Raw genomic sequence first — 26,857 nt, forward strand, 5'->3', positions numbered from 1 at the left:
ATTAAATGTTATAGTTTATCATTCCGAAATCGTGAGATGCGGTCTGGTGTGATGTAGGTTTCAGAAAAACATTTTCTTTATCGTGCCAACGTTTCGATCTTTATTGAGATCATCTTCAGGCCCTGGGATTTACAAACATTGTTTACATTTAACGAATACATGTAGGATGTGGAAAAAAGTGAATTTATACAATGCAAAATTGATACTCTTTGATTGAATATAAAAAAATTTATTTTGCATTGTATAAATTCACTTTTCTTTTATTGAATATAAAAAATATATTTTGCATTCTATAAATTCACTTTTTTCCACATCCTACATGTATTCGTTAAAAGTAAACAATGTTTGTAAATCCCATGCCCTGAAGATGATCTCAATAATGATCGAAACGTTGGCACGATAAAGAAAAGGTTTTTCTGAAACCTACATCACACCAGACCGCATCTCACGATTTCGCAATAATTATCGATTAACGGTCACTAATAATCACCGCACGTTATAGTTTATCTTAGATTGATGAGCATGAGAAGATATGATCAACGTGGGTATTTAACCATGCATGATCAGTTGTAGATAGTTTATCCATTATTTGCAATTTGTTCTTGTTTAAATAGCTCCTGACGGATATATTATGAACCTTAATTCTTAGCTTTTACAAAATGGCACGATTTTTCTTTCGCTTGTTAAATTCAAAAACCATGGATGCCGGAATTCGATTCAAGGACCAGCAAAGGTAAACACGGGAGAGGATTTCTGTTTGTATGCTTTTTTTCCCTTTTTCTTCTACCCGTTGTTTCGTTCATCAGTTTTACTTTGTCAGAACAATAGCAAATGTTTGATTAAAGTTGGAGTCTGATATTGTGATAAATCTTGATTGTTTTTCATGACTTAGTCTTTCATGGATTGAATATCAGAATTCTGTACGTCTGTTCAGCAAATAAGCAATATAACGAATTAGAAGACTAAAAATTATGTCTGTTGTATTATGTCAAATCAATCAATTTTTCTTTAAGGAAATATGAACCTTTTACTCCATGAAATGAAACATAATTAGTACATTTTTATTGATATGTTTTATATACATTTTACAGATCGTTTTGGACTGTGTTTCCTAACTATTTTGGTCTTTGCGTAGCAATTCGGCTTCTTGATACCTTTATTGTTCATCTGTATATCATTGAAGACGACGAGAAATCGAGACGCATTTGACAGAATGAGGATATGTGAACAAAAACGATGGGAAACGATCGTTACAGATTTTTCACACCAACTGTTAATTTATGTTCCTCACATACATATTACACTTTAATGTAATAATTAATACTTGTTATCTTGTTCCAGAATAAACCTCTAAAAATATCTGTACGTGATGAACCTGTAGTTTGGTCGTTCTCATCATTCTGGTCTGCATATCCTTCCTCTGTTGCTCTCAGGTGCGTTTTGGCTCTTCGCCATCTTCATTGTCTCACAGGATCAAAATTATGTTTGGTGAGAAATGGAAATGTGTCACTGTAAACCAGTGAGGATACCCAGTCCAATATGATCGGAAACGATTAAGCTATTGTAAGTAATGTACTAATTTTACTTCTTTTCGTATTATTCACTAAAACCAAACCGATTGATCGAAAAACGATTAGGGTGGCTGCTATGAGTTTGTTCATATTAAGAGTTTAAAAAATTTATATAAAATAACATAGGGTGAGTTATGAAAACAGTTCGGCTCCGTTTCAGCATGGCGTATGAAATGACTAAAACTATTGCATTATTATTTACTATGATTATTCGGAAATCGTGAGATGCGGTCTGGTGTGATGTAGGTTTCAGAAAAACATTTTCTTTATCGCGCCAACGTTTCGATCTTTATTGAGATCATCTTCAAGCTCAAAGTGTTTGTTTTCTGCGTAATTGTGCCATTCTTGCGCGTCGTGTGAGAGAGCCTTAAAGATGATCTCAATAAAGATCGAAACGTTGGCACGATAATGTTTTTCTGAAACCTACATCACACCGGACCGCATCTCACGATTTCCGAATAATCATCGACTAACGGTCATTATGGTTGGATCGTTTCCGGTCAGTATGATCGGCTCAATGATTTGGTGTTGGCGAAACAATTCGGCTCCTCGCCGTACTTAGTATCGAGTCTGGGTGTCACTGAAAATGACGAGAAGGTCAAATGATTATGAAAAATGAAAACAGTACGGGCCAAACTAAGGGTTGATCAATAGACGACATGTAGAAATCTCACTAGTCGACACATGCTAACAATGCAATTTTAAATCAACCGGTATATTTCACCAATGTTTCCCTTTTTTTGGGTTTATAGGAAATGTCTTTATTGAATATATTGAAGAAATGGCCTGGCTAAAGTTTTGTCAGTTAATCTTTGTCTGGATCTCGATGAATTTAACCTTTATGTCAATTTTATTTAATTTTTTTGTACTGTTAGGCATGCTTTTTTTCATGGGATATTATCTCAATCTGCGCATAAATTTCAAAAAGGATACAAAAGCCTGTGTTAGCACAAAGTTAACAGTCGTAATCAATTTGAAAGTTATGTGCATAGAAATAAGTTCTGCTAAGAAAATATAAATTATTTATTTAGAATAAACTTTAATATAATATTTAGCATAAATATATAACTCAAATAGAATTGCACAACTGGTAGTCCATACTCACAGTACAACCCACACATTCTATTACCTTTTTTCCTCAATTTTCTTGGCATTAATAAAAAAAATAGAATACTGTTACCATGAATTATTTTACGCTTTAGTCTTAATTGAATTTAAATCTAAACTTGTTTATGTAAATTGTAAAGTATCGCCTGTGCGCAGTGCAGGCCCCGGTACGTACAAAGTGTAGAACAAGTGGGTAGAAAAGCGTGCTTGATGGCCGGTTAACCAACACCTTCCTACACAGGTTTGTAATTATGTGCGTCAAATTTCGCCGTTATCGCCTTGCCCCTAGGATAATTGCCGTCGTGTTAAACACAGGCTGAATAAACTAACGTTTTGAAAAATAGCCTATATTTAAGACTATCGCCATTTTGTTAAAACCTAAGAAAGACCTATCATCATCAGAGCCGATTATTTAAAAAAGGAATAAATAAACTTGATTTGACTTAAAAGAAGTGTTCAACGTATGAATTTGATTAATTTTTCAGTAAGAATGTATTTAATCATGAAATCATTCAATTATGAAATGGGAACCAGATTGTTTGGTTGTTATAGCGTGGAGTATGAAATGAACTACATTTAGTATATTCTTAATTACTATGAGTGGTGTTTAGTGACCGCTAGCCAATGATTATTTGGAGATCGTGAGGTGCGGTCTGGTGTGACGTAGTTTTTGGAAAAACATTTTCTTTATCATGCCAACGTTTCGATCTTTACTGAGATCATCTTCAGTGGCACTCTCAACACGACACAAAAGCATGACACATCAACACGGAAAACAAACACTTTGAGCGCTCAAGATGATCTCAATAAAGATCGAAACGTTGGCATGATAAAGAAAATGTTTTTATAAAACCTACGTCACACCAGACCGCACCTCACGATCTCCAAATAATAACTTAATTACTATAGTTTGACATTAACATTTCAAATAAATAGCCTATATTTAAGAATATCGCCATTTTGTAAAAACCTAACCTATCGTCATCAGCGATTACTTATGAAAAGGGTAAATAAACTTGATATGACTTAGCAGAAGTGTTAAGTTATTCGACGTATGAATTTGATTAATTTTGCAGTAAGAATGTATTTAATCATGAAATCATTCAATTATGAAATGGGAAACTGATTGTTTTGTTGTTATAGGGTGGCGTTTGAAAGAACTATATTTAGTATATTCTTAATTACTATGTCTGGTGTTTAGTGAGCGTTATCCAATGATTATTTGGAGGTCGTGAGATGCGGTCTGGTGTGACGTAGGTTTTTTAAAAAAAATTTCTTTATCATGCCAATGTTTCGATCTTCATTGAGATCATCTTCAGTGGCACTGTCAACACGAATACAAGAATGACACATCTACACGGAAAACAAACACTTTGACCTGAAGATGATCTCAATAAAGATCGAAACGTTGGCAAAAACATATTTTTCTAAAACCTAAGTCACACCAGACCGCACCTAACGATCTCTCAATAATAACTTAATTACTATATTTTGATACTGTCCGGTCATTTGGTCTGCGCGTCTTTTTTATCTTTCTGACGCATCTCGTCTTCTCGCCATCTTTAAACTATGTCTAGTTAGGCCGTACCCGATCGTTTTGGTCCGCCTCGCTCGGTCTCTTAGTCGCCTTTCTGTTTCTCGCTATCGTCTGTCACACATGCCCAACAATAAAAATAGCGGAATGTCGAAATACGTTCAGGCACAGAAATCACTCTGACCTAAAGGTGAAGATACGTAGCCACTCGGCTCCAGTGAATCTCTGAAGATATTTGAATGCCTAAATGTGTGTGATGGATCCAAACAACGAGGAGGGAGAATGATTTTGATCAAAAATGGCCAAACTACGATAAAAAATAATAAGCAGGCTGTAATCCTCCCGGTCTTCCTATCCTCGCTGAGATGGTACGTCATATGCGTTTCGGCATTTTGCCATGTGTGATTTCTGTGAGGTCAAGTCTCTTTTATAAGATACTGATGGGTGGAGTGCGAGTGTCACCAATATTTTCTTTTAAAAATAAATAAAAACAGAAATTCACAGAAATCACAGAAACCCAATACTGAAGATAAGAGCCGATAGTCTGACGCACTAACCACTCGGCTACTGCGGTCCCCTTAAATGTCTAAATGTGTCTGATGGATCCCATCAACGATGATGGCAGGTCATGTGATCAAAAATGGCTTAACTATGAGCAAAAAGTATGCAGCCTTCAATCACCGATCCTCCTGGTCATCCAGTCCTCGGTGTGTTGGTACGCCAGATGCGTTTCGGTATTTCGCCGACTTCAGTGTTGGGTTTGTGTGATTTCTATGAAGTCAAGTCTATTTTATAAGATCCTGATGGGTGGGGTACGAGTGGGAGCGATATTTTTCTTTAAAAAATAAATAAATAAAAAACAGACTTAACTCCACAGAAATCACAAAGGCCCAACACTGAAGTAGGAGCCGATAGTCTGACGAACTAACCACTCGGCTACTGCGGTCCCCTTAATTGTCTAAATGTGTCTGATGGGCCCAAACAACAAGGATGGCAATTCATCTTGATCAAAAATGGCTTAACTACGAGCAAAAAGTATGCAGCCTTCAATCCCCGATTCCTCCTGGTCATCCCATCCTCGGTGTGTTGGTACGCCAGTAGCGTTTCGGTACTTCGCCGACTTCAAGGTTGGGTTTGTGTGATTTCTATGCAGTCTCTTTTAGAAGATCGTAATGGGTGGGGTGCTAGTATCAGCATAATTTTCTTTAAAAAAAGAGACGACTTAAGAGAAATCACACAGGCTAAAAAAATATAGGTAGGAGTCGATAGTCTGTCGCCCTAACCATGCGGCTACATCGGTCCTCTGATGATGGTTAAATATCTCAATTCATTTGATGGACCCAAACAACGAGGAGGGCAGAGAAAACCGTTTTCATAATTTCTTTCTGGTGGCTTGCCCGTTCTCTAAAAAGGGCCTAATTAAGTCTTTATGTGATAGAAATTATTAAGGTGAGCTTGTTTAAGTTGTTCCGACCCGGTTGCCTCATACACGCACGCCCGGCCAATATGAAAAAACTTAATTAATTCTTAACGAATGCATAAACAAACGCGTTTCATAGTTTTAAACATAGTGAGTGACAGGTATTTTTTCCGATCAAGAAGAACGAGCGTCGACTGCATATTCATCAGGAGGGTTCGAAGGACAGAGCCCGTATTAACACATGTTAATCATGACTTCCTGCTACCGGCAGCCGAAACTTTACCCGAATTAACGAGCTGTTTAGTTATAAAACTTTTTTTTTCTCTTTTTCGGACGACCCAATTTACTATCTGTCGCGGACTTTTTTCCCCCGCTGAATTTCTTCTTTCGCAGTCGCTCCACGTGAGGTAATTACCGGCTTGGGAACAGCTGGGCCGATCACGCGATGTCGGCCGAATAAGAGAGAAGTTACACGGCGGGACACCGACTCCCTGCGAAATCCCCTGGGAATGAAAGCACGGGCTCACGCATTGATATGACTTGGGGAAATAAAAAAAAACTGTATGCCAAGTCTTGCCTGAGGACTATGTTTTTATGTATACAAACCCACTTGTTTAATATTTTAACTAGATGGATCATTAGATGATCCAACATTGATTACTATGCAATCATCATCGCTCTTTATAAATTATCTTTAATTTAAAAAAGAAAAGTAAAAAGGATAAAGGTTTCTTTCAAAATTCATATTATAGACCTTTTCTCCCACCTTGTACCTATTACCTACAATTTTATTTTTTATTAATATTCTACTCTACCTTATTTAGCGATTCTTGGCTTTTAGATCTTTTTAGAGGTTTATTCTGCAACAAGATAACAAATATTGAATTATTACATCACAAAAGTGGAATAAGTAAGTGAGGAATCTTGGCGTATGAAATGAAGTAAAATTAGTACATTATTATTTACTATATGAATGAATTAATCTTTATGTAAGGTTTTGGTTGAAATAAAAAAGTCTGTGTCACGAGCGGGATTCGAACCCACGACCTTCGGCAAAATACGCTGCTACTCTACCACTTAAGTTATGGTGACTTCGATCTACTCGAACACCAACTTCCCATCTCAACCCAACCTTTCGAATTTTCCCTCCTTTTTTGCCATTTTTCAAAAGTTGGAGTTCCGAGAATCAAATATATTACACGACATTTAAAAAATTGAGGGAAAATTCAGAAATGAGCTTTTTTGTATCGTTTTGTGAAGTGTTATGAGCCGTAAGTATTATGCGGTATCCAAAGACATGATGGTAATAGTTTAGATAAGTATAGAAAGCTTTTAAAAACTATTATTTTTTGGCAGGATCGGGGATGTGGTCCAATGAATGTTCTGGTGTTGAAACTACGCCAAGCTTTCGGTGTTTTATTTCACCTTCCTCAGGGATTATTTTATTTTATTTATTTATTTGGTCGTTTAAAATAATCCATGTAAAATGTAATGGCTAGGGATGGTTGTAGGTTGAGATGGGGAGTTGGTGACCGAGTAGAACTTAGTCACGAGAGCTCAATCGGTAGAGCATCGGCGTATTTAGCCGAAGGTCGTGGGTTCGAATCCCGCTAGTGACACGGACTTTTTTATCTCAACCAATACATTACATACAGATAAATTAATTGATAGATGTCAATCGGACCACGAAATCAAATTGATTATTTACTATAGTTTGATCGTTTCCGATCATTTTGGTCTGCGTTGTGTAATTGTTTTCTTGCTTGCGAAGCTTTATGCCATCTTGCATCTGTTCGGTCTGTGTGTCATTTACGGTGAGAAATCTAAACCCGTCTGGGTAACCGACACAGCGAGTATATGCGGACCAAAACCATCGGATACGACCAAACTGTAGGTTCATCTCCCACTAGATCCCGAGTTATCATAAGTTTATTTATTTTTTATGTTAATGTGATGAATGAACTCTCGTAGGATCCCTCGGTATCGTTTCCGACGTACTTGTGTGGTTTTAGCGTGTAATATGAAATGAACATAATCGAGTACATTCTTATTTCTATAGTCTGGACGTTGCCGATCATTTAAATCTGCGTACCACACCTTTTTTTTGGTTCAAGCTGACCAAAATGATCTGTAACGATCAAATTCCAGGTTTATCATTGAAAACAGTCACGATTACTTAAAGTATAAAAAAATCATCGTGTTAAAAGACAAGTCAGTTTCAGCGAAAATCCGATGGTATCCGATCATTTTGATCTGCCCATCACTGTTTTGGTATTTGCCATTCGGCTTCTCGTTGACCTTGTCATTGAAGATGGCGAGAAGAAAAAATACGTCTGATAGAAAAAAAAAAAAAAATTACAGGCAGTTAAACTGATCACGATCACGACATAGACCCGACCCAACTATGTTCTCTCTACTTTTGAGTTATGTATTTATAACTAGATAAATAAATTTATTTTTGCAAAATCAATTTTCATTAGACAACTGAGAAAACCCGTATAATTTTTAAAGGGAAAGGGCTCCGGGTCGCTATAACATCCTTTGGTAGGGTGGCAGGCACAAAATTGTCAGAGATTGCGTGAAAAATTATTTAAACTAAAAATTCAAGCTATTTATTTGTAACTGTATTGAAAATATGACGAGCAAAAATGAGAAACTATGACGACGAGAAGCCGAAACGTGCGTGTCAGACCAAACCGAGTCGATGAGAGGCAGACCATGATCCGTAACGTTCAAATTAAAGGTTCATCACAGATCTCATGAGATTCAAATCTCTCTATTATTTGAACTATACAAAATCGTTCAATTATGAAATGGCAAGTGTGTAACATATCCAGATAAATTTTTCGTTTCGAATTATGTTTTTATTTTAATTTTAACGAGGGTTCTCAACAGCAGAGTCAACCCTCAGGGTACCGGTGTTTTTGAAAAAAAGCAAATTTGTAAGTAGGTCGGGTTCGAATACAGGGCCGCTGGATTCGAACCCGGGTCCTTTACCTTACAGTTATGAGCGTCGTGTCAAAGCCTAAACCGTTGCGACGACCGACTTAGTTAGGCTCAAATTTTGGGCACCTGTTTTTTTTTATCCACAGTGATATTAGCCCAGTATTTTCTTCAGTCCAGAGAGTTTTTCGTTGTACCTAGTTTAAGGGATTTTCTGTGAAGGAAAAGAACCAAAATATAACACTTTATTCATTCATGTATTTAATAATTAGATTTTCTTAAACTTATTCATTCATATATTGCATAAATGACTTTATAATTCCTCGCTGGTTACAGTATGTCGGGTTTGGTTGCAGGGCCGCTGGATTCGAACCCGGGACCTTTACCTTACCAGTTATGAGCGCCGTGTCAAAGCCTAAACCGTTGTGACGACCGACGCCCCCGACGATTAAGTGTTATGAATAACATATCCAGGTAAATTTTTTGTTTCGATTTTTTTTTTTAGTTCTTATCGAACTTCAAGTCTTAAGAGAGAAATAAAACTATTCCGTGAATACAAAGTCTGAAATAAGAAAAACTGCGATTTCTTCTTGAAAACTTCGGAGTGATGACTGTTTTCTGCCTAGTAGTCAGACCAAAACAGCGAGGACCAGGATGATCGACTAATCTTCAAGCTGGACTTTACTGATGACGGGGACATGTCGCTGAAAGTTTGACTCATAACTAACGCGCGTATCGATAAGGATCATTATACTGTAGGTAAAAATAATTTTTTAGAAATCGTGAGATGCGGTCTGGTGTGATGTAGGTTTCAGAAAAACATTTTCTTTATCGTGCCAACGTTTCTATCTTTATTGAGATCATCTTCAGGGCTCAAAGTGTTTGTCTTCTGAGTAATTGTGCTAAAGGCACGATAAAGAAAATGTTTTTCTGAAACCTACATCACACCAGACCGCATCTCACGATTTCTAAATAATTATCGATTAACCGTCACTAATCACCACACGTTCTAGGTAAAAAGTTGGTATATTGTGTTTGCTGGTCTGCTAGTCGGTAAATACATGTTGAACGATCGCTTTAGTGGGTCCGTCCATTCTCGTGGTTTTAATTTCACTCCTGAATTTCTCATTGAATATGAGAAGTCCCGGCAAAAGTATACGGGCACAAAATGAACAATGTTGTTCATGATGTTCAAATGTTCGGACAGAATAAGACTTTGTATTACCAAAATTGAAAAGTGTGTTTGATTTTCAAAACTCAGTCAATATCAATAGTATATTTTTATCTAAATGGCTTAAATCAAATCAATATAAACAAAGTCAAATATTTATTCGCTAGTTGAGAGCTTGAATGTAGGGTTGTGGCGTTGGGACTAGAACCCCATAGAATCGGGCTTATGCTGGATACATATATAAAGATTATTTCTTTTTGTTGCCAACCGGCCCTATTATGACGGTCCGGATGGGGGCACGTTCCCCCTCATTCTCACACGCGGTATTCACTGAGACACCTTTAATATCGATCCCATTGTCGTAGAAACATTTTCTAAGCTTCCCAACTGGAACGTTTGCTTGATGGTCAATGCTCAATATCAGAAGAGAAATCGACGCATTGGTTTGACTGTCAAAAACCCATTTTGGAAGAGAGTTCTATCTACCCATTTTTTTAAAGCCCCTCATTTTCGAATAACAAAAACATGACCGTGGAAAAAACTCGGAATTTAGGTGAGTGTGCCACGTTATTAGGGATTCAAAGTCTGTTTGTACATTAGGATGTTGTGCCAAGAGTGCAGGGCGGCATGCACGGCAGCGTGTACGAGCACGTGCCCATGCCGAGCCGAGCATATTAACCATCCTGACTCATATTCACTCTTTCCGGCCGGTTCGATACTTGTCGAAAGGGTTATTTAATTGGCCGATGACTTAGGACGAAGCCGGGCGTGAGAGGAAGTCGTCGTTGACCGGACGACACCGATATCCCACCACCCTCCGCCAACTGGTGTTCGAGTTAACACAACTAACCTTGGAACTTCACCGCAAGTTAAGCCGCTCAAACTTAGTCTAAACAAGAGATCTTTAGAATCAGCTTTTAACTCGTATTAATTGAATCCGACGGCTCACAAACCGTCTCTTAAGTGAATAAACACGAATGCGCGTAAATAACAAATAACCATCATCTTTCTTTCCAATAATTTATATCATGTTTAAAACATAACAAACAAAAAGAAAATATATATCTAATTTTAATCGATTTATTACGGTTTAAAGCTATAGATCAGCTAGTTATCTCTTACAAGTTTGTTTTCTTTCTTTAGAACCCTAGAAAATTAATAGTTTATAAGAAAAAAAACGAAAAAAATGTCAAACTTTATAATAAACTGGCGTATAAGGATAGTACTTCAAGAAAGAGCCGGTCTATGTTTTCTATAATTAATGAACGGCGGCGAATAAATTAATCGGCGGGCCGGCAGATGTTTGAAGTAGCATGAGACACATGCTGGACATCAGGCAACAACCTCTGCTCCTCTCGTTTTTATTATGCGAGGCTACCGACGAGATGTACGGTTTCTTTTGCTATCGATTACAAAATAAAAAGGGCGACATTGCAGTTGAAAAAGCCAAAGGCGAGGTAAGTAAAAATTCGCCGGTTTTGCTTGCTATCCAGACGATTTTTTTTTTTAACTGACAGTGTTGGAAATCTGTTTACCCTATTCTCATATTCTTTTATGAGCCGCCTTCTTTTTTTACTTTACCGGCTTGTTTTGTTAAGCCTTCTGCTTATAAACGAGTAAAGCCGTGGGCTGCCTATACAACTTAAATATTTTTTAAACATCAAAAAGTCTAAAACAATTTCAATAGTATCAGATTATTCCTGCTACTTATCTATATTTATTAAAAATATATACATATTTTTTGAACAAAATAATAAATATCTTATTCAAACGATCCTATCCTTGACTTTGGTAAAGTTTAAACGTATTCCTGACAGGATTCAAACTCATATTTTCTGATGTTTAAAAACACTTCTAGCTTGAAACTCAGACTTTCTCTAGTTTATACAATTTTCTTGCTTGAAACTCAGACTTTCTCTAGGTTATGCAAGTTTTTAGCTGGAAACTCGGCCCATTTGAATTCAAACATAATTCTAGAATGATTTCAACTCGGTTGTAATTTCATTTAAATATTTTTCATGGATGTTTTAGACTCGAGTCTTCTGATGTTGAAATATAATTCTACATTGTTTTAAACTTGGATTTTCTGATGTTAAGAAAATACTTATAGCTTGAAACGAGGGCTTTCTCCATTTTAAACATATTTCTAGCTTAAAACACGGACTATCTGAAATTTGAATATAAGAGCATGATTTAAACTCTAGAATAGAAAAATCTAAAAAAGATTTTAACATTTTTGAAGCATAAAACTAGAAATTTGGAGTTGATTATTTTTGGACCATACAATTTAACTTACATCACAACTAGGATTTAATTTAATTCAAAGATATTTCTATCATGATTAAAACTCGCGTTTAGTGAAGTTAAAACGTTTTTCAAGCTGGAAATTTAGTTTTCTGAAGATAAAAGCCAACTCTAGCTTAACGCCTAGGCTTTCTGAATTTTAGAAGTTTACAGCTTAAAATTCGGGCTTTCTGGAGTTTCAATATATTTCCAACTTGAAACTGGAGTTTTCTTAATCGTACATATGTTTCTACCTTAAAACTCGAATTTTCTTAAGTTTAAACATAATTTCAGTTTGAAACTCGGTTTTTTCTGAAAGTAGAATTTAGGAAATTTAGTTTTCTGAAGATAAAAGCCAACTCTAGCTTAACACCTAGGCTTTCTGAATTTTAGGAGTATACAGCTTAAAATTCGGACTACCTGGAGTTTCAATATATTTCCAACTTGAAACTGGAGTTTTCTTAAACGTACAATGTTTCTACCTTAAAACTCGAATTTTCTTAAGTTTAAACATATTTTCAGTTTGAAACTCGGTTTTTCTGAAAGAAGAATTTAAGAAATTTAGTTTTCTGAAGATAAAAGCCAACTCTAGCTTAACGCCTAGGCTTTCTGAATTTTAGAAGTTTACAGCTTAAAATTCGGGCTTTCTGGAGTTTAAATATATTTCCAACTTGAAACTGGAGTTTTCTTAATCGTACACATGTTTCTACCTTAAAACTCGAATTTTCTTAAGTTTAAACATACTTTCAGTTTGAAACTCGGTTTTTTTCTGAAAGTAGAATTTAGGAAATTTAATTTTCTGGAGATAAAACCCATCTCTAGCTTAACACCTAGGCTTTCAGAATTGTAGAAGTTTACAGCTTAAAATTCGAGCTTTCTGGAGTTGAAATATATTTCCAACTTGAACCTAGGTTTTTTCTGAAAGTAAAATTTACTTGTTTTTAGCAAGTTGTAAACTAGAGTTTAATTTAGTTCAAACTCATTTCAAGCATACATGAAACTTAATTATTAAAAATATTTGTAGCTTGAAACTCGGGCTTTCTCTCGTTCAAACATATGCCTAGTTCCAAACATGATTTTTATTAAGTTGAAACCTATTTATACAATGATTTAAACTCGGATATATTTTGATTTAAGCATTTTTCAAGCATGCATAAACTCGAGCTCCTTAAGCATCCTCCTAGCATCGCAGCATGATTTAAATTCGGGGGTTTTTGCAGTTGAAACACGCACCAGCTTGAAACTAAGGTTTTAGTAAGCTTGAACCTGGTTTCTTATAAATGTGTGGTGATTAGTGATCGTTAGTCGATGATTGTTCGGAAATCGTGAGATGCGATCTGGTGTGATGTAGGTTTCAGAAAAACATTTTCATTATCGTGCCAACGTTTCGATCTTTATTGAGATCATCTTCAGGGCCTGGGATTTACAAGCATTGTTTAAATTTAACAAATACATGAAGGATTTGGAAAAAATTGAATTTACACAATGCAAAAAATATTTTTTTTTATATTCAATCAAAATATTTCTACTCACTAACAACAACAAACACTTTGATTGAATATAAAAAAAATATTTTTTGCATTGTATAAATTCAATTTTTTCCAAATCCTACTTGAAACACGCACCAGCTTGAAACTAAAGTTTTAAAAAGCTTGAACCTGTTTCTAACTTCCAGCTTTAGATTTCTTCAGTTGAAACATATTTCTAGTATGATTTTAAACTAGCAGTCTTTGAATTTAAAACTATATTTCCAGCTTGAAACTCGGCCTATCTGAAAAGTTTAAAGATATTTCTAGCATGATATAAACTGGGATTTATTTTAGCTTAAATATTTATCTAGAAATTTATGAACTCGAGTATCTAGAAGTTTAAACATATTTCCAGCATAAATTAAACTCTGATATTTTACAGTTGAAATGTAAACTTTTCGCTTTTTTTATTAAGTTGAAACATATTTCTAGCCTGATTTTAAACACGGATTACCTTAAGTTCAAACGAATTTCTAGTTTGAAACTCGTACTATTTACAATTTAAACATATTCCTAGCATAGTTAAACTGGGGTTTATTTTAGTTTGAATATTTATCTACCAATTTATAAATTCCAGTCTCCTGAAGTTTAATCGTATTTCTAGCATTAATTAAACTCAGATGTTTTACAGTTTAAACATTTTAAAAACATTTCTACTTTGAAACTCAGTTTTTCTTAAATTGAAACATATTTCTAGCTTGAAACTCGGGTTTTCTTAAGTTTAAACCAAGTGATAGTTTAGCTTGTCTGAACTTCCAACATATTTCTACCGTGATTTAAACTAGAGAACGTTTAGTTCTATTTTTTAAATTTCTAAAACTCTAGTTTCCTGAAGTTTACACGTACCTCTAGCATGATTTTAAGCTCGGATTTTGTGAATTTCTACTTCTATCTTGAAACTCGTACTATTAGAATTGTAGATATACTCCTAGAATGATTTAAGCGTAAAAATTTATATAGCATCTTTTAAATTCGAGTTTGCTGAGGTTTGGACATATTTCTAGCAAAAAGTAAGACAATTTCAAGAGCTTCAAAATATTTCCGCTACTTATCAGTCTTTAATATCAATACATACGCGTATTTCTAAAAAACAATAATAAATCTCCTATTCAAATAACCGTGACAATGCCTGAATAAATCAAAATGAAAATATAATCGATCTAACTAGCCATAAATTAAATGCTTCATCATCAAATTCATTGACGATATTCTCGAGCTTTACTTGTGACATTACCACAAGACGTACTTAAGCTAACTTGGGTGTATTGAGAGAGGAGCTGGGAATTTGAACGCCTGTGAAGAATCCACCCGTTTGAATTAGAGAAATAATATATTTACCTTATTTTATTACTTTTGTAAAATTTGTCGATCTTATTGAAAATCGAAAGTTTGATCATCAAATCCGTATAGATTTTCTCTCATTTGTAAGAATAAATAAATAAAATTTTTGAAAAGCAAGGTAAACTATGATGGCCGAATCGATAAAAATCCGCCATTAAATATTTTCTTCAATTTTAAAAGCCAAAGATAATTTCCAATTATTATAATTTGCAATAAACAATCATCGATTTTTTTCCCCGATTAGAAAGGCAATTTTAAATAGGTTGCGAATGCGTTACGATTCTAGAATTTCTATCGGTTCTGTTGCTGGGATTTGACAAACGCAAGTTACTTCAATCAACGTCCGCCGAATCGGATAAAACGGATATGCAATATTTAAAGTGGGCCTGGAATCGACCTGGAAATGACAGGACCGCAAACAGTGTTTTCCAATTAATTTATCCGAGCAAACACGTCGTCAATTAACATTTAAAACAAGACAATGCTGTTAACTAATTTGCCTTTATTGTTTTCTAATTATTGGGTTGTCCGGAAAATAATGCAGGATTTTGGTATTAAACAAAAAAAAAGAAACTAGTTACTTTAAAGCAATGTTCTTTAATCAAAATAATTTCCCATACTCTCAATACATTTCTCCCAACGTGTTGGTAACTTATTAATTCCGTCTGAGTAGAATTCAGAATTTTTAGAATTGATAAAGTCAATAAATGCATTTTCCAGTTCCGTTTGATTTTTGAATATTATGTGTTGTAAGTAGTGGTCCAGGTGTCTAAAAAAATGGTAGTCAGTAGGCGAGAGGTCCGGAGAGTAGGGTGGGTGAGGCAAAGTTTCATAGCCAAGCTCCAATAATTTTTGTGACGTTACACGTGACACATGTGGTCGAGCGTTGTCATGCAACAAAATGGGCCCTTTCCGATTGACCAAAGAGGGCTTCATTACTGCCAATTTCTGATGCATGGTATTAATTTGGTTACAGTATGATTCAGCATTGATGGTTTCGCCAGGATTTAAGAAGCTGTAGTGTATTAAACCAAATGAAGCCCACCATACCGTAACCATTACCTTTTTTTGATGAGTTGGGGGCTTTGGAAAATGTATTGGAGCTTCTCCTTTGTCGAGCCACTGTCCAGAACGTCTAGTGTTATCGTAGAGAATCCACTTTTCGTCACATGTAACAATTCTGGCCAGAAATGGGTCATTTTTGTTTCGACAAAGAAGTGATGCACAAACATCAAAGCGCTGATTTTTTTGGCGATCGTTTAATGAGTGTGGAACCCAATTTTCGAGTTTTTTCACTTTTCCAATCGCCTTGAGGTGGTCAGCGACGGTCGTTTTACTGACTTTGAGTTGCTCTGCAAGTTCTCGAACAGTTGTTTTGGGGTTTTCTTCCACCACTGATCGCAGAACATCATCATTAAGAGAGGAAGGCCTTCCACGACCTTCTTCATCTTCAAGGCTGAAATCTCCCTCCCGAAATTTTTTAAACCACCTTTGCACAGTGCACTCATTAACACAACCCTCGCCCCAGACTTGGTTAATGTTTCTAGCCGTTTGGGCTCCGCTTCGGCCGAGTTTAAACTCGTAAAAGAAAATCGTACGAAATTCTCGCTTTGACATTATAAGGATGACTGAATTATTTCCAAGTAGCGGAATGCTACAGAGGTAAACAAACAATATCATTTGGAAGAGGATTAATAAGTGTTGACATTCATACAAATGAGTAATCCTGTAAACGTAAACAGAATATTTTATATAGATTTTTTTTAATGAAAACTTAAAATCCTGCATTATTTTCCGGACAACCCAATAGCTCGATAATTTATCATTAACCGTTGGCCTGTATTGAATGCAAATAAATAAACAATTTATTTAACGTTAATGCAGTGGTTAAATATTAACCTACTCAATTATTTAAAAACAAATTTAATATTTAAACCTTTAATTTTAATATTAATATAACTTATATAACGTTTTTACTTTTTACAACAAATAACACACAATAGTTGATTTTAACTTATCTTTTTTTAAATATCTTCAAGTAGAACTTCAGTGTTCGGGAATAATCAGATAATTTTTTGAAATGAGGAGGAAGTGACTCGTAAACTTAGTTCCTCTAAAGCTTAAACATATTTTTAGCATTATATTAACTCGGGTTCACTATAGTTTAACCATATTTCTAGCTCTCAACAAGGGTTATCTAAAATTTAAAAATATTTCTAGCATGATAGTAACTCGAACGTTTTGAAGTCTAGATATATTTCTAGCTAATTTTTTTTTTCGTGTTTACAATTTAAAAATATTTCTACTTGAAACTCGGATTTTCTAAAGTTTAAACAGAAAACTTGAAATTCTAGCTATCTCATGTTGAAAATATTTCTAACGTGATTTAAAACTCCCATATTCCGAATATAAAACAAACTGTATTTCTAGCTTGAAACTCGGCTTATCTGAAGTTTAAACATATTCCTAATAATTTAAACTCGGGTTCATTTTTGATTAAATCTTTCTCAAACCAAAACTCCCGAAGTTCAAACGAATTTCTAGCCTGGTTTAAACTCGGATTTTCTGATATTAACAAAATACATCTAGCTTGAAACTCAGGCGTTCTAAAGTTAAATTTCTAGTTTCAAACACGAGCTATCTTAAGTTAAAATATATTTCCAACATTATTTTAAACCCGTATTTTCTTAATGTAAAACTATTTGAATTTCCAGCTTGAAACTCGGCCTATCTGATGTTTCATCATATTTCTAGAATGATTTAAACTTAAACATTTTTCACCCAAGTTTCAAACTCGAATCTGCAGAAGTTTATATTTCCGAATTGCCAAAATTTTAACCTTTCTGTTTCACCTTCATCAGGACTCTACAGAACAGTAACAAAATGCAAAAATTGATTATTTTTGGTCACATAATTACAATTTACCTACTTACATTATACGTTCTATATCTAAACACTGATCCTCTGTTTTAAACTTGGGTTAAAGTTAGTTCAAATATAACAGGATTGAAACTCAGGTTTACAGAAGTTTAAACTTTTTCAAGCTGGAAATTTAGTTTTCTGAAGATAAAACCCAACTCTACCTTAACACCTAAGCTTTCTGAATTTTAGAAGTTGAACGGCTTAAAATTCGGGCTTCCTGGAGTTTCAACATATTTCCACTTGAAACTGGAGTTTTCTTAAGCTTACACATGTTTCTACCTTAAAACTCGAATTTTCCTAAGTTTAAACATAATTTCAGTTCGAAACTCGTTTTTTTCTGAAAGTAAAATTTAGGAAATTTAGTTTTCTGAAGATAAAACACATTGAGCTTAAACATATTTGCAACTTGGAACTGGCTTTTTCTTAAGCTTAAACATGTTTCAAAAAATTCCGAGGAATTTCTTAAGTTACATATTTCTAGCTAGAAACTCGGGTTTTCTAACTTTGAGTCATAGTCATTTTTAGTATCATTTGAACTCGGGTTTATTTTTATTTCAAACATATTTCTATCATAATTGAAAATCAGGTTTAAGAACGTTTAAATAATTTTCTAGCTTGAAAGTCAGGTGTGCTGCAGACAAAATTTCTAGTTTAATAACCGTGATTTTTGAATTTTAGCCGTATTTCTAGCTTAAAACTCACACTTTCGGCAGTTTAAATTTAGGTATTCTTCTTTTAAACTTAATTCTAGTTTAAATTCTGTTCATGTTTTCTGCATATCCAAAATTTGAAATTCAGGTTGACTAACGTTTTTACAAATACAGCTTCTTCTTACGGCAGATCACAGAAGGACATCTCACAATAAATTATTAATATATTTATATTACTTACATAGTACTATTTCGAGTTTATTATAGTTAAATATTTTCTAGTGTGATACTAGGTTATAGTTATTTAAAAAACAAAAATTCTAAATGAACAAGTTGGAAGTTCCTGACGTGTCAAACTCTTTTACAATACATGTTTTATACGATAATCCATTAAAAGATCATTGGCTCTGCCGGGATTCGAACACAGACCCGCAATCGTGGCAAATACGTTTTGTACACCGAAACCGCTCGGCCGAATTTCAAAATTCAAACTATATAATGAACTAACTACATTTTCCTGCTCATGAAGTTTTTTTCGATTTTTTTCGTAAATAAAATTTATACAAGCTTTCTGTCTGTTTTATGCGTCGATCTAAACCATTAGGGATTAATTGAATTACAAGTAAGATGCTCTAAAAATAATAATATTAGTTTAAAAATATAAATATAAATTACTGAAATAGAGCAATAAAATCAAATATTAACTGTGTTTTAAGGATAAGTAAAATTGGTTTTTACCTACAACAATGCACTCGGTTCTTGTAGTTAACGTGTGCCTAAAGATGTATTTACATTTAGTTACGTATTACTAAAGAAACTATTATTTTATTTGGAAAGTTCATGTTTTTGACAAAAATTATTTGGACATCGTAAGATGCGGTCTGGTTTGACGTAGGTTTTAGAAAAAACATTTTCTTCATCGTGCCAACGTTTCGATATTTATTCAGATCATCTTCAGGGCTCAAAGTGTTTGTTTTCTGTGTCTCAACAAAGATCGAAACGTTGGCACGATAAAGAAAATGTTTTTTCTAAAACCTATGTCACACCAGACCGCATCTCACGATCTCCAAATAATCATTGGCTAACGGTCACAAACACAACATTTTTCTGACAAAAATTGTAAGGACTCGTTTATGTGTGCGGCGATTTCACAGTAACTGCACTCCATAAAATAAAACAACGTAAGCCTTAAGTCCGACAAGAGATATCAACCGAACGGTAGTCGTTAAAGCATTTATAGAGATGGGCAATTTCTGTCCAAATCAAACCTTTTCGTGTGAACTATTGCATAAAAATAATAATGGAAGAAAATAATCTTTAGTTTTACACCGATTCTATTAGTCAACATTGTTATGATAGATACTGTTATACGTTCAAGTCAAAATGTCGAGTGTTATATATATAAATTATATTTTGTGAACATCAATAATAAACAAATAACATAAACAGTAAACATGTTTATAAATTATTGTTCGGAAATCGTGAGATGCGATCTGGTGTGATGTAGGTTTCAGAAAAACATTTTCATTATCGTGCCAACGTTTCGATCTTTATTGAGATCATCTTCAGGGCCTGGGATCTTCAAACATTGTTTAAATTTAACAAATACATGTAGGATTTGGAAAAAATTGAATTTATACAATGCAAAAAATATTTTTTTTTATATTCAATCAAAGTGTTTGTTGTTGTTAGTGAGTAGAAATACTTTGAATATAAAAAAAATATTTTTTGCATTGTATAAATTCAATTTTTTCCAAATCCTACATGTATTTGTTAAATTTAAACAATGCTTGTAAATCCCAGGCCCTGCAGATGATCTCAATAAAGATCGAAACGTTGGCACGATAATGAAAATGTTTTTCTGAAACCTACATCCCACCAGATCGCATCTCACGATTTCCGAACAATCATCGACTAACGGTTACTAATCACCACACATTTATAAGAAAACAGGTTCAAGCTTACTAAAACCTTAGTTTCAAGCTGGTGCGTGTTTCAACTGCAAAAACCCCCGAATTTAAATCATGCAGCGATGCTAGGAGGATGCTTAAGGAGCTCGAGTTTATGCATGCTTGAAAAATGCTTAAATCAAAATATATCCGAGTTTAAATCATTGTACAAATAGGTTTCAACTTAAGAAAAATCATGTTTGGAACTGGACATACGTTTAAACGAGAGAAAGCCAGAGTTTCAAGTTACAAGTATTTTTACTAATTAAGTTTCATGTATGCTAGAAATGAGTTTGAACTATATTAAACTCTAGTTTAAAACTTGCTAAAAACAAGTAAATTTTACTTTTAGAAAAAATGTTTATTTAGAAATCGTGAGATGCGATCTGGTGTGATGTAGGTTTCAGAAAAACATTTTTTCAGAGATCTTCTTCAAGGCTCAATAAAGATCGAAACGTTGGCACGATAATGAAAATGTTTTTCTGAAACCTACATCACACCAGACCGCATCTCACGATTTCCGAACAATCATCGACTAACGGTCACTAATCACCACACATTTATAAATTATGTTCCGGAAATTCTTAACAATTAAATATTTTGGGAAATAAATGCCTAGCGTTGTAACCAGGAGCATTTTTATTATTAACGGTCATTCGGGATTAAAAGACATTTTTACACGTACATTTAAGCAATTTTTCTACAATATTTATAATATCCATTATAATAATATCCTGCATGAATTTGAAAGTCCAAGGGACTTTTTCAACGGGTCGATTTTTCGTTTTTCCCTTCTTTTTTTTTCTGAAGCCGAGATTAAATAGCAATCGGGCTAGCCGGGCGTAATCGACCGGGGAAACAATAGCACCGATAGCCCAGGGTTTGCCGAGGTCCTTTAATTAGCGACAGAATGAGAAATTCATCGTCATGGCTATAATGTTAACTAGACTATAGAAAACAAGGTGGCTCATGTGCTCGATTAGCATTCGACATCACGCTAGGAGGCGAATTGTTATTTTTACTGCCAGCCCTCGGCCGGAAAAAGGCGTAAAATAATAAAATATTTCCAACGTGTTGTTATTAATAATATAATCGGACGATTAACCGGCCCAACGGCAGTTGGCGAATGAGAGAACAACAAATCCTTCAGCACCTACAAGCCTGTGTAATAAATTAATAATAAAAAAAATCCTCATCATTTAGCTTAAAATCTCTCCTAAAATGATAAAACGGTAAGATAATATATTGAAATAGTAGGTAAGATAAATTGAACAATTTTTTTTCTTCAATATTCTCAGAATTTAGTACTTGACCAAATTTTTTATTGCACGGTGTCATTTAATACAGCCTAAATTATTAATTTATATTTGAGACTATTTTGGTCACTCAGAAACTTTTCGCCTTTTCAACATCTACAGAGGCTCTTTTTTTTCTTTTTATATATAATTATATACAACGATTAATTGGAGATCGTGAGGTGCGGTCAGGTGGGACGTAGGTTTTAAAAAACGTGATATTTTTCATGCCAACGTTTCGATCTTTATTGAGATCATCTTCAGGGCTCAAAGTGTTTGTTTTCCGTGTAGATGTGTTATTCTTGTGTGTCGTGTTGAGAGTTCGCTTTGCACACCAGACTGCACTTCATGACCTCCAACACCACACATTATATACAATAGCGCCTCTGAAGATGTTGAGACATCGGAACGCGCCTGACCCGAGATTAGGCAGGCCGAAATGATCGGGAAGGGCTAAACTACAATTTCGTCTTCCGGTAGACGACAAGAGGACATCTCACAACAACTTAATAATTAATTTTCACCTTTTTGAAGAAGAAAACAGATCATTTTAAAGTAGACACATAGTACTTTAAGTAAAATTAAACTTAAGCTGCTGATTGGGCAAAATGAATAATTTTGGGGCTCAAAACGTAATAGATCTTCGTAACCAAGAGGACCCACGAATCATACAAATAATATTTGGAAATGTTACTATTAGCTGATTGAACTATTTTCAAAGTTCTGCTTAAAGTATTACCATTAGTTTAATATTCGTGATTTCGGTATGGCCTGTATGAAAAAAATAAATTTGTTTATCTGCCAAGCTTTCGGCCTTGTGTAAAGTCATCATCAGAACAAAACTATCTTAAAGACGTCTACAAATTGACATAATTAAGTTTTTAATGAATGATTAATGAAGACATCTGAAGATTGTTTTGCCCTGATGACCTTAAAATGGGTCGAAAGCTTGGCAGATAATTGAATTTTTCAATCAGACCTAGATCCAGTACATTATCGTATTCTGTATCAAAAGTTCTGTTTGAACCGAGGACATTTTAAAGAGGGGGCCAGGTTGACAGATTGGCCGGCGGGAGGCCGCGGAAAAAAGTGTAGCCTCTGTCTTCCCTTTGTTTGATAACGTCTTCTTCAGTGTGATTTAGGGGAACGGAACGGCCCTAATGGGGGCGCCTCAGATCTTTTTCAACGGACATACTCAATTTCTTCTCCCCGGGCCACTCGAGAAGAAAGGGGAAGAGGCTGTTAAAACAGGCTTGTTTATTTTGCCCGTAACCCCTCGTAAATCTCGATTTTGTTCAAACAAATATTAAATTTTATTATTTGATTGAAAGTAGGAAAATTCGAGTGAATATAATTTTTTAAACAATTTGTTCAAATCCGGCGGAGATCGTTAAGATTGATCCATGATTGATGTGGAAAATTTGTGGTTTCGGCCTGTTCAAAAAGGATTATTAGACAAAAACAAACAGATCACTGAAGATGCATAAAAGCATCTGACAAAAAACAGCAAAAATAAGCTGATCAGAAACGACTTAAGCAAAAGATTTAACATGGCTCGATATCATACAAACAGGGATGAAAAAAACCATGTCTTAAAGACACATAAATGAAACATCTACTGAAATTAAGTTTAAAGATATTTTTGCCAAAAAAATTAGGAATTATGTAAGTTGAGAATTTGAGGCAATTCTGCACTCACGAGTTACTGGATTGGTCAAATTTTAGCAAAATGAGTGCATATTCCAGTGTCCTTAGTCCTGACAGTCTGCATAATTGATAATGTCCATAAGGACACCTTCCCATAAGACAGGAGAATAAACCTAGTTACTACAAAACTGAAATTTCTAACGGTCTAAACTTCAAAGTAGCAATTTTGGAAAGCTGTGTTTTTGACCTATCCATTTTTGCCCCCAGGACGGTTAGGCATTCGATGAATATTTATATGATGAATATTTTACCATAATGACATTTCATATACGTATGGGGTTTTGTGGGTTGCTACCTGAGAAATTACCAAACTCGAACGGTAATTTATTTTGAAAATATTCACTATACCGTCTCAAAGGATTTTTCTTAAAAACCAAAGACAGAGAATCAAAAATTTAGTAAAATATTATAGTAAAGACAGCCTAAAGTTTGTATTAGTGTGACAACCTTAACATTGCACGTAAAGACGTCTGAGGAACAAGATTTTTCTTAATTTTTGTATATCGGGTTAGTGTATTTTCTAAATAAATTTTAAGGGCGGGACTATTCCGAATCAAAGGGTTCAGCTTGTTTAGAAAAACAGAAAAAATTCTCATGACGAAATATTTTGTTTTCGAACATCATCGAAGCGTACGAACGTGGAAATTAACCTATTACAAATACATTTCAATCAAGTTTACAAGTTTTAAGAATCGTCGAGTCTGTACAATTTCAAACAGCACGTGGGCCCAAAAGGCTAGAAAACACCCCCTGGAAGGTTGGCCGGTCAGCTGATCGCTCACATGGCACCGATGTGTTGTCAATTCCATTCCACCGAAAATTTTGCTTCGTCAACAACGATTAAAATGAACATTCAAATTTTTTATAAATTGGTATAAAATTCAAGCGTGTTCATAGATTTCAAAGATCTCGGGCCGAAGACACGGATTTTTCTTTTACAGATGGAACACATGGAATTTCACGGATCGACGTCATAAAGTCGTTTTCATTTTACGACATTGTCATAAGACATGATTTCAATAATTAAATAACACGATTCCGGGTTACATTAACATGAAAAGCACGGTCATTATTAAAATATTTCTATCATATTAGGTTTTCGTTCAAACACAATTTCTTTGGTGCGAGTCAAGAGCGATTTTAACAAACCAAAAACACAGTAAACATATGATTTTTTATGATCCGAAGCCGGTTACTTTCCGCCTTTTCAAAATTACCGTTTATCGGCTGATGCAAGTGTTATTTTACGTTTGAGAAATTCAAGAATGAACAATAGTTCAACGTAGTTTTACACTATTACAAAATTTTGTCGACGGCGCGTATTTTTGTTGAAAGATTGCGTTTATCGAATTGACAAGTCGTTTAATTTGTTCTGTTCTGTCTTACTTGCACATATTTTTTCTGTAGAAATGATAAAGGTGAGGAGTGTATGTTGTTCAATTGTTCATTTGCTTTAAAAGATTGTCCTTACACTCAGTTTTTTTTCTACGATTTTGATTTCAAGCATTAAACGCTCATCATCAGTTTGAAGGAGTTTGAAACACGTCTCTCGATTTGAATTACAACAGTCAAAAGTACTCTTACAATTCATGTCGGGAAATGTGTTTGTAACTCCTTCAAACTGATGATGATCGTTTTAATGCTTGAAATCAGGTAATTTGGAAACAACAAACTATTAGTAAGAACTATCTTTTAAAGTAGTTAATTTTTCTGTTGTAATGGATGTTATTTTGTGTTGTTGTTTTTTTACTTGGTGTAGGTTTATTTTTTCAGATGTGTGAAAGGATGTTGGGAAAACGATGATGAGTTCTGTTAATTAATAGTTGATTAAAACTGAAAAAATACCTGGTTATTAGGCGAAAGTGGCGGAGGGAAGTGTGCCATAGCGTGACGAAGCGGGATCACTGGTATAGTTCCACATGATACATTGTCTCTCGACACAAGACACAATATACACAGGCACTGAGATCGGAGAGAAGCTCCTTCGCGTCAAAAATCACACCGACTGCAGGTGTGGGCTCCAGCGAAAAAAGTGATTTTTCCTAGAGCTGGTGCTCGTGGAGTGGCCCCCCACCAGAGAGGGGCCCCCACCTCGCCCGCCCCCCACTTCGTCCAAAAAGGCGGACGAGGGTGTTTCGGGGTGGCCCCCACCGCTTTTTTCCCCTCTCCGGGACAGGGGCTTCTTTTTAGTCGGGGCCTGCGTGAGACGGCCCCCCGCCCCGCCCCCGGGCCAATCCGCGTCGTAGAAAGTGGCAGATCAATGGCACCCCCTCGGCCCCCGGCCACCCCCCGCCGTCTCCCACCCCCAGGACAAATTACAAGACCCCGAGACACAGTTGACACCCTGTCCCGAAGCCTGTTAACACAAACCCGGGACATGGCCCGCACACGCAGGCACGCAGACGGCCCGACACGCACTCACACAGAGACACACTCGCCCTGCACTACTCCACTACCCCGCTCCCTTACTTCTCCCCATCCCCCTTTTGTTTTACACCCCCTTTCCCGTCTCTGCCCGCACTATACATATTATTATCAATTACTACACCCCTGAACACGAATTAAGATTATCATACTAAATAGAATAAATTTCAAATCGCTCCACCTTAAACCCATTCCTACTATAAAGGAAATCATCTATCTGTATACAATCTTTCATAACAACATGAAAAATATAAATAAATTCACTAAAAAATTAGCCAGATTTTCTTCAAACTCAAAATCCATAAAACATTTCTAACAATCTCTCATGGAAAGACTATTCCAAACTCTAGCATCATTTAGACTACTCTTCCGTTGTTAACCCTCCTCTCACCTGGTGACCAATGTGAACACATTTCGCCAGATGGGGTGCAGCACACCTCAGTTATAGGAAGTATTCACGATTCTTGCATTAACCCAAGAAACTCTCTCCTGTTATACAGAAAAAATTATAGCGTAAGTTTATTACCACCAACTTAACATTGTTCAATACAAAGGAGTGCGAGACTCCTTACCATAAAGCATCATTACCATAACCGTTAGGGCTGAAGTTACAAATGCATTTGGCATGGAAAATTTTGTTATTATAGTTTTTTCCACAGTGCTCTCTCGCTTTCATAGTAGGGGATAGGATCTTCATCATCTAACTTGTGTTTTCGATCCATTCTGTATCCTATGCAGTAAGAAATTTTCATTACTTAATTCACGTTTTTTCTCCCCCGTTCAGTTATTTTTCTTTAAGTAAGTAGAACAGCGAAAACTATATGCAGCACAATATTGCCCAACCGCGTAGCATTCAGCGAGCTCTTCTCTAAATTTATCGTAAAATCCGACTGAATTTTGCCAGTTTGAAAAAATACTCTTCCTTCACAAATGAGAACGAAACCTTTATCAAAAATCACGTATTCTTTGGGAGTGTCATATCTTATCAACAGTTTTTGGTCGTATCAGAAT

General features: G+C 35.1%; 1 protein-coding gene across 6 annotated transcripts in view; it reads right to left on the reverse strand.

Moving 5' to 3' along the window:
• LOC106668280 (iroquois-class homeodomain protein IRX-4) overlaps positions 1-26,857 on the reverse strand; it is a 94,343-nt gene that overhangs the window by 57,379 nt on the left and 10,107 nt on the right. The window contains exons 1-2 of one of the 6 annotated variants that reach the window (XM_014396883.2): positions 25,268-25,492; positions 6,448-6,492 (exon numbers count right to left, since the gene is read on the reverse strand). The exons of 1 other annotated variant lie outside the window; for it this stretch is intronic. In XM_014396883.2, the coding sequence (XP_014252369.1) occupies positions 6,448-6,492; positions 25,268-25,306 (84 nt within the window). In that variant the 5' untranslated portion in view covers positions 25,307-25,492. Of the gene's footprint in view, positions 1-6,447; positions 6,493-25,267; positions 25,493-26,857 lie in introns of those variants that run through there. 4 more of the 6 variants (XM_014396886.2, XM_024227291.1, XM_014396884.2 and 1 more) reach the window with 4 other exon arrangements.

The sequence above is a fragment of the Cimex lectularius genome, unplaced genomic scaffold (genome assembly GCF_000648675.2).
Source record: "Cimex lectularius strain Harlan isolate CLEC.00 unplaced genomic scaffold, Clec_2.1 scaffold42, whole genome shotgun sequence".
NCBI classification, from domain to species: domain Eukaryota; kingdom Metazoa; phylum Arthropoda; class Insecta; order Hemiptera; family Cimicidae; genus Cimex; species Cimex lectularius.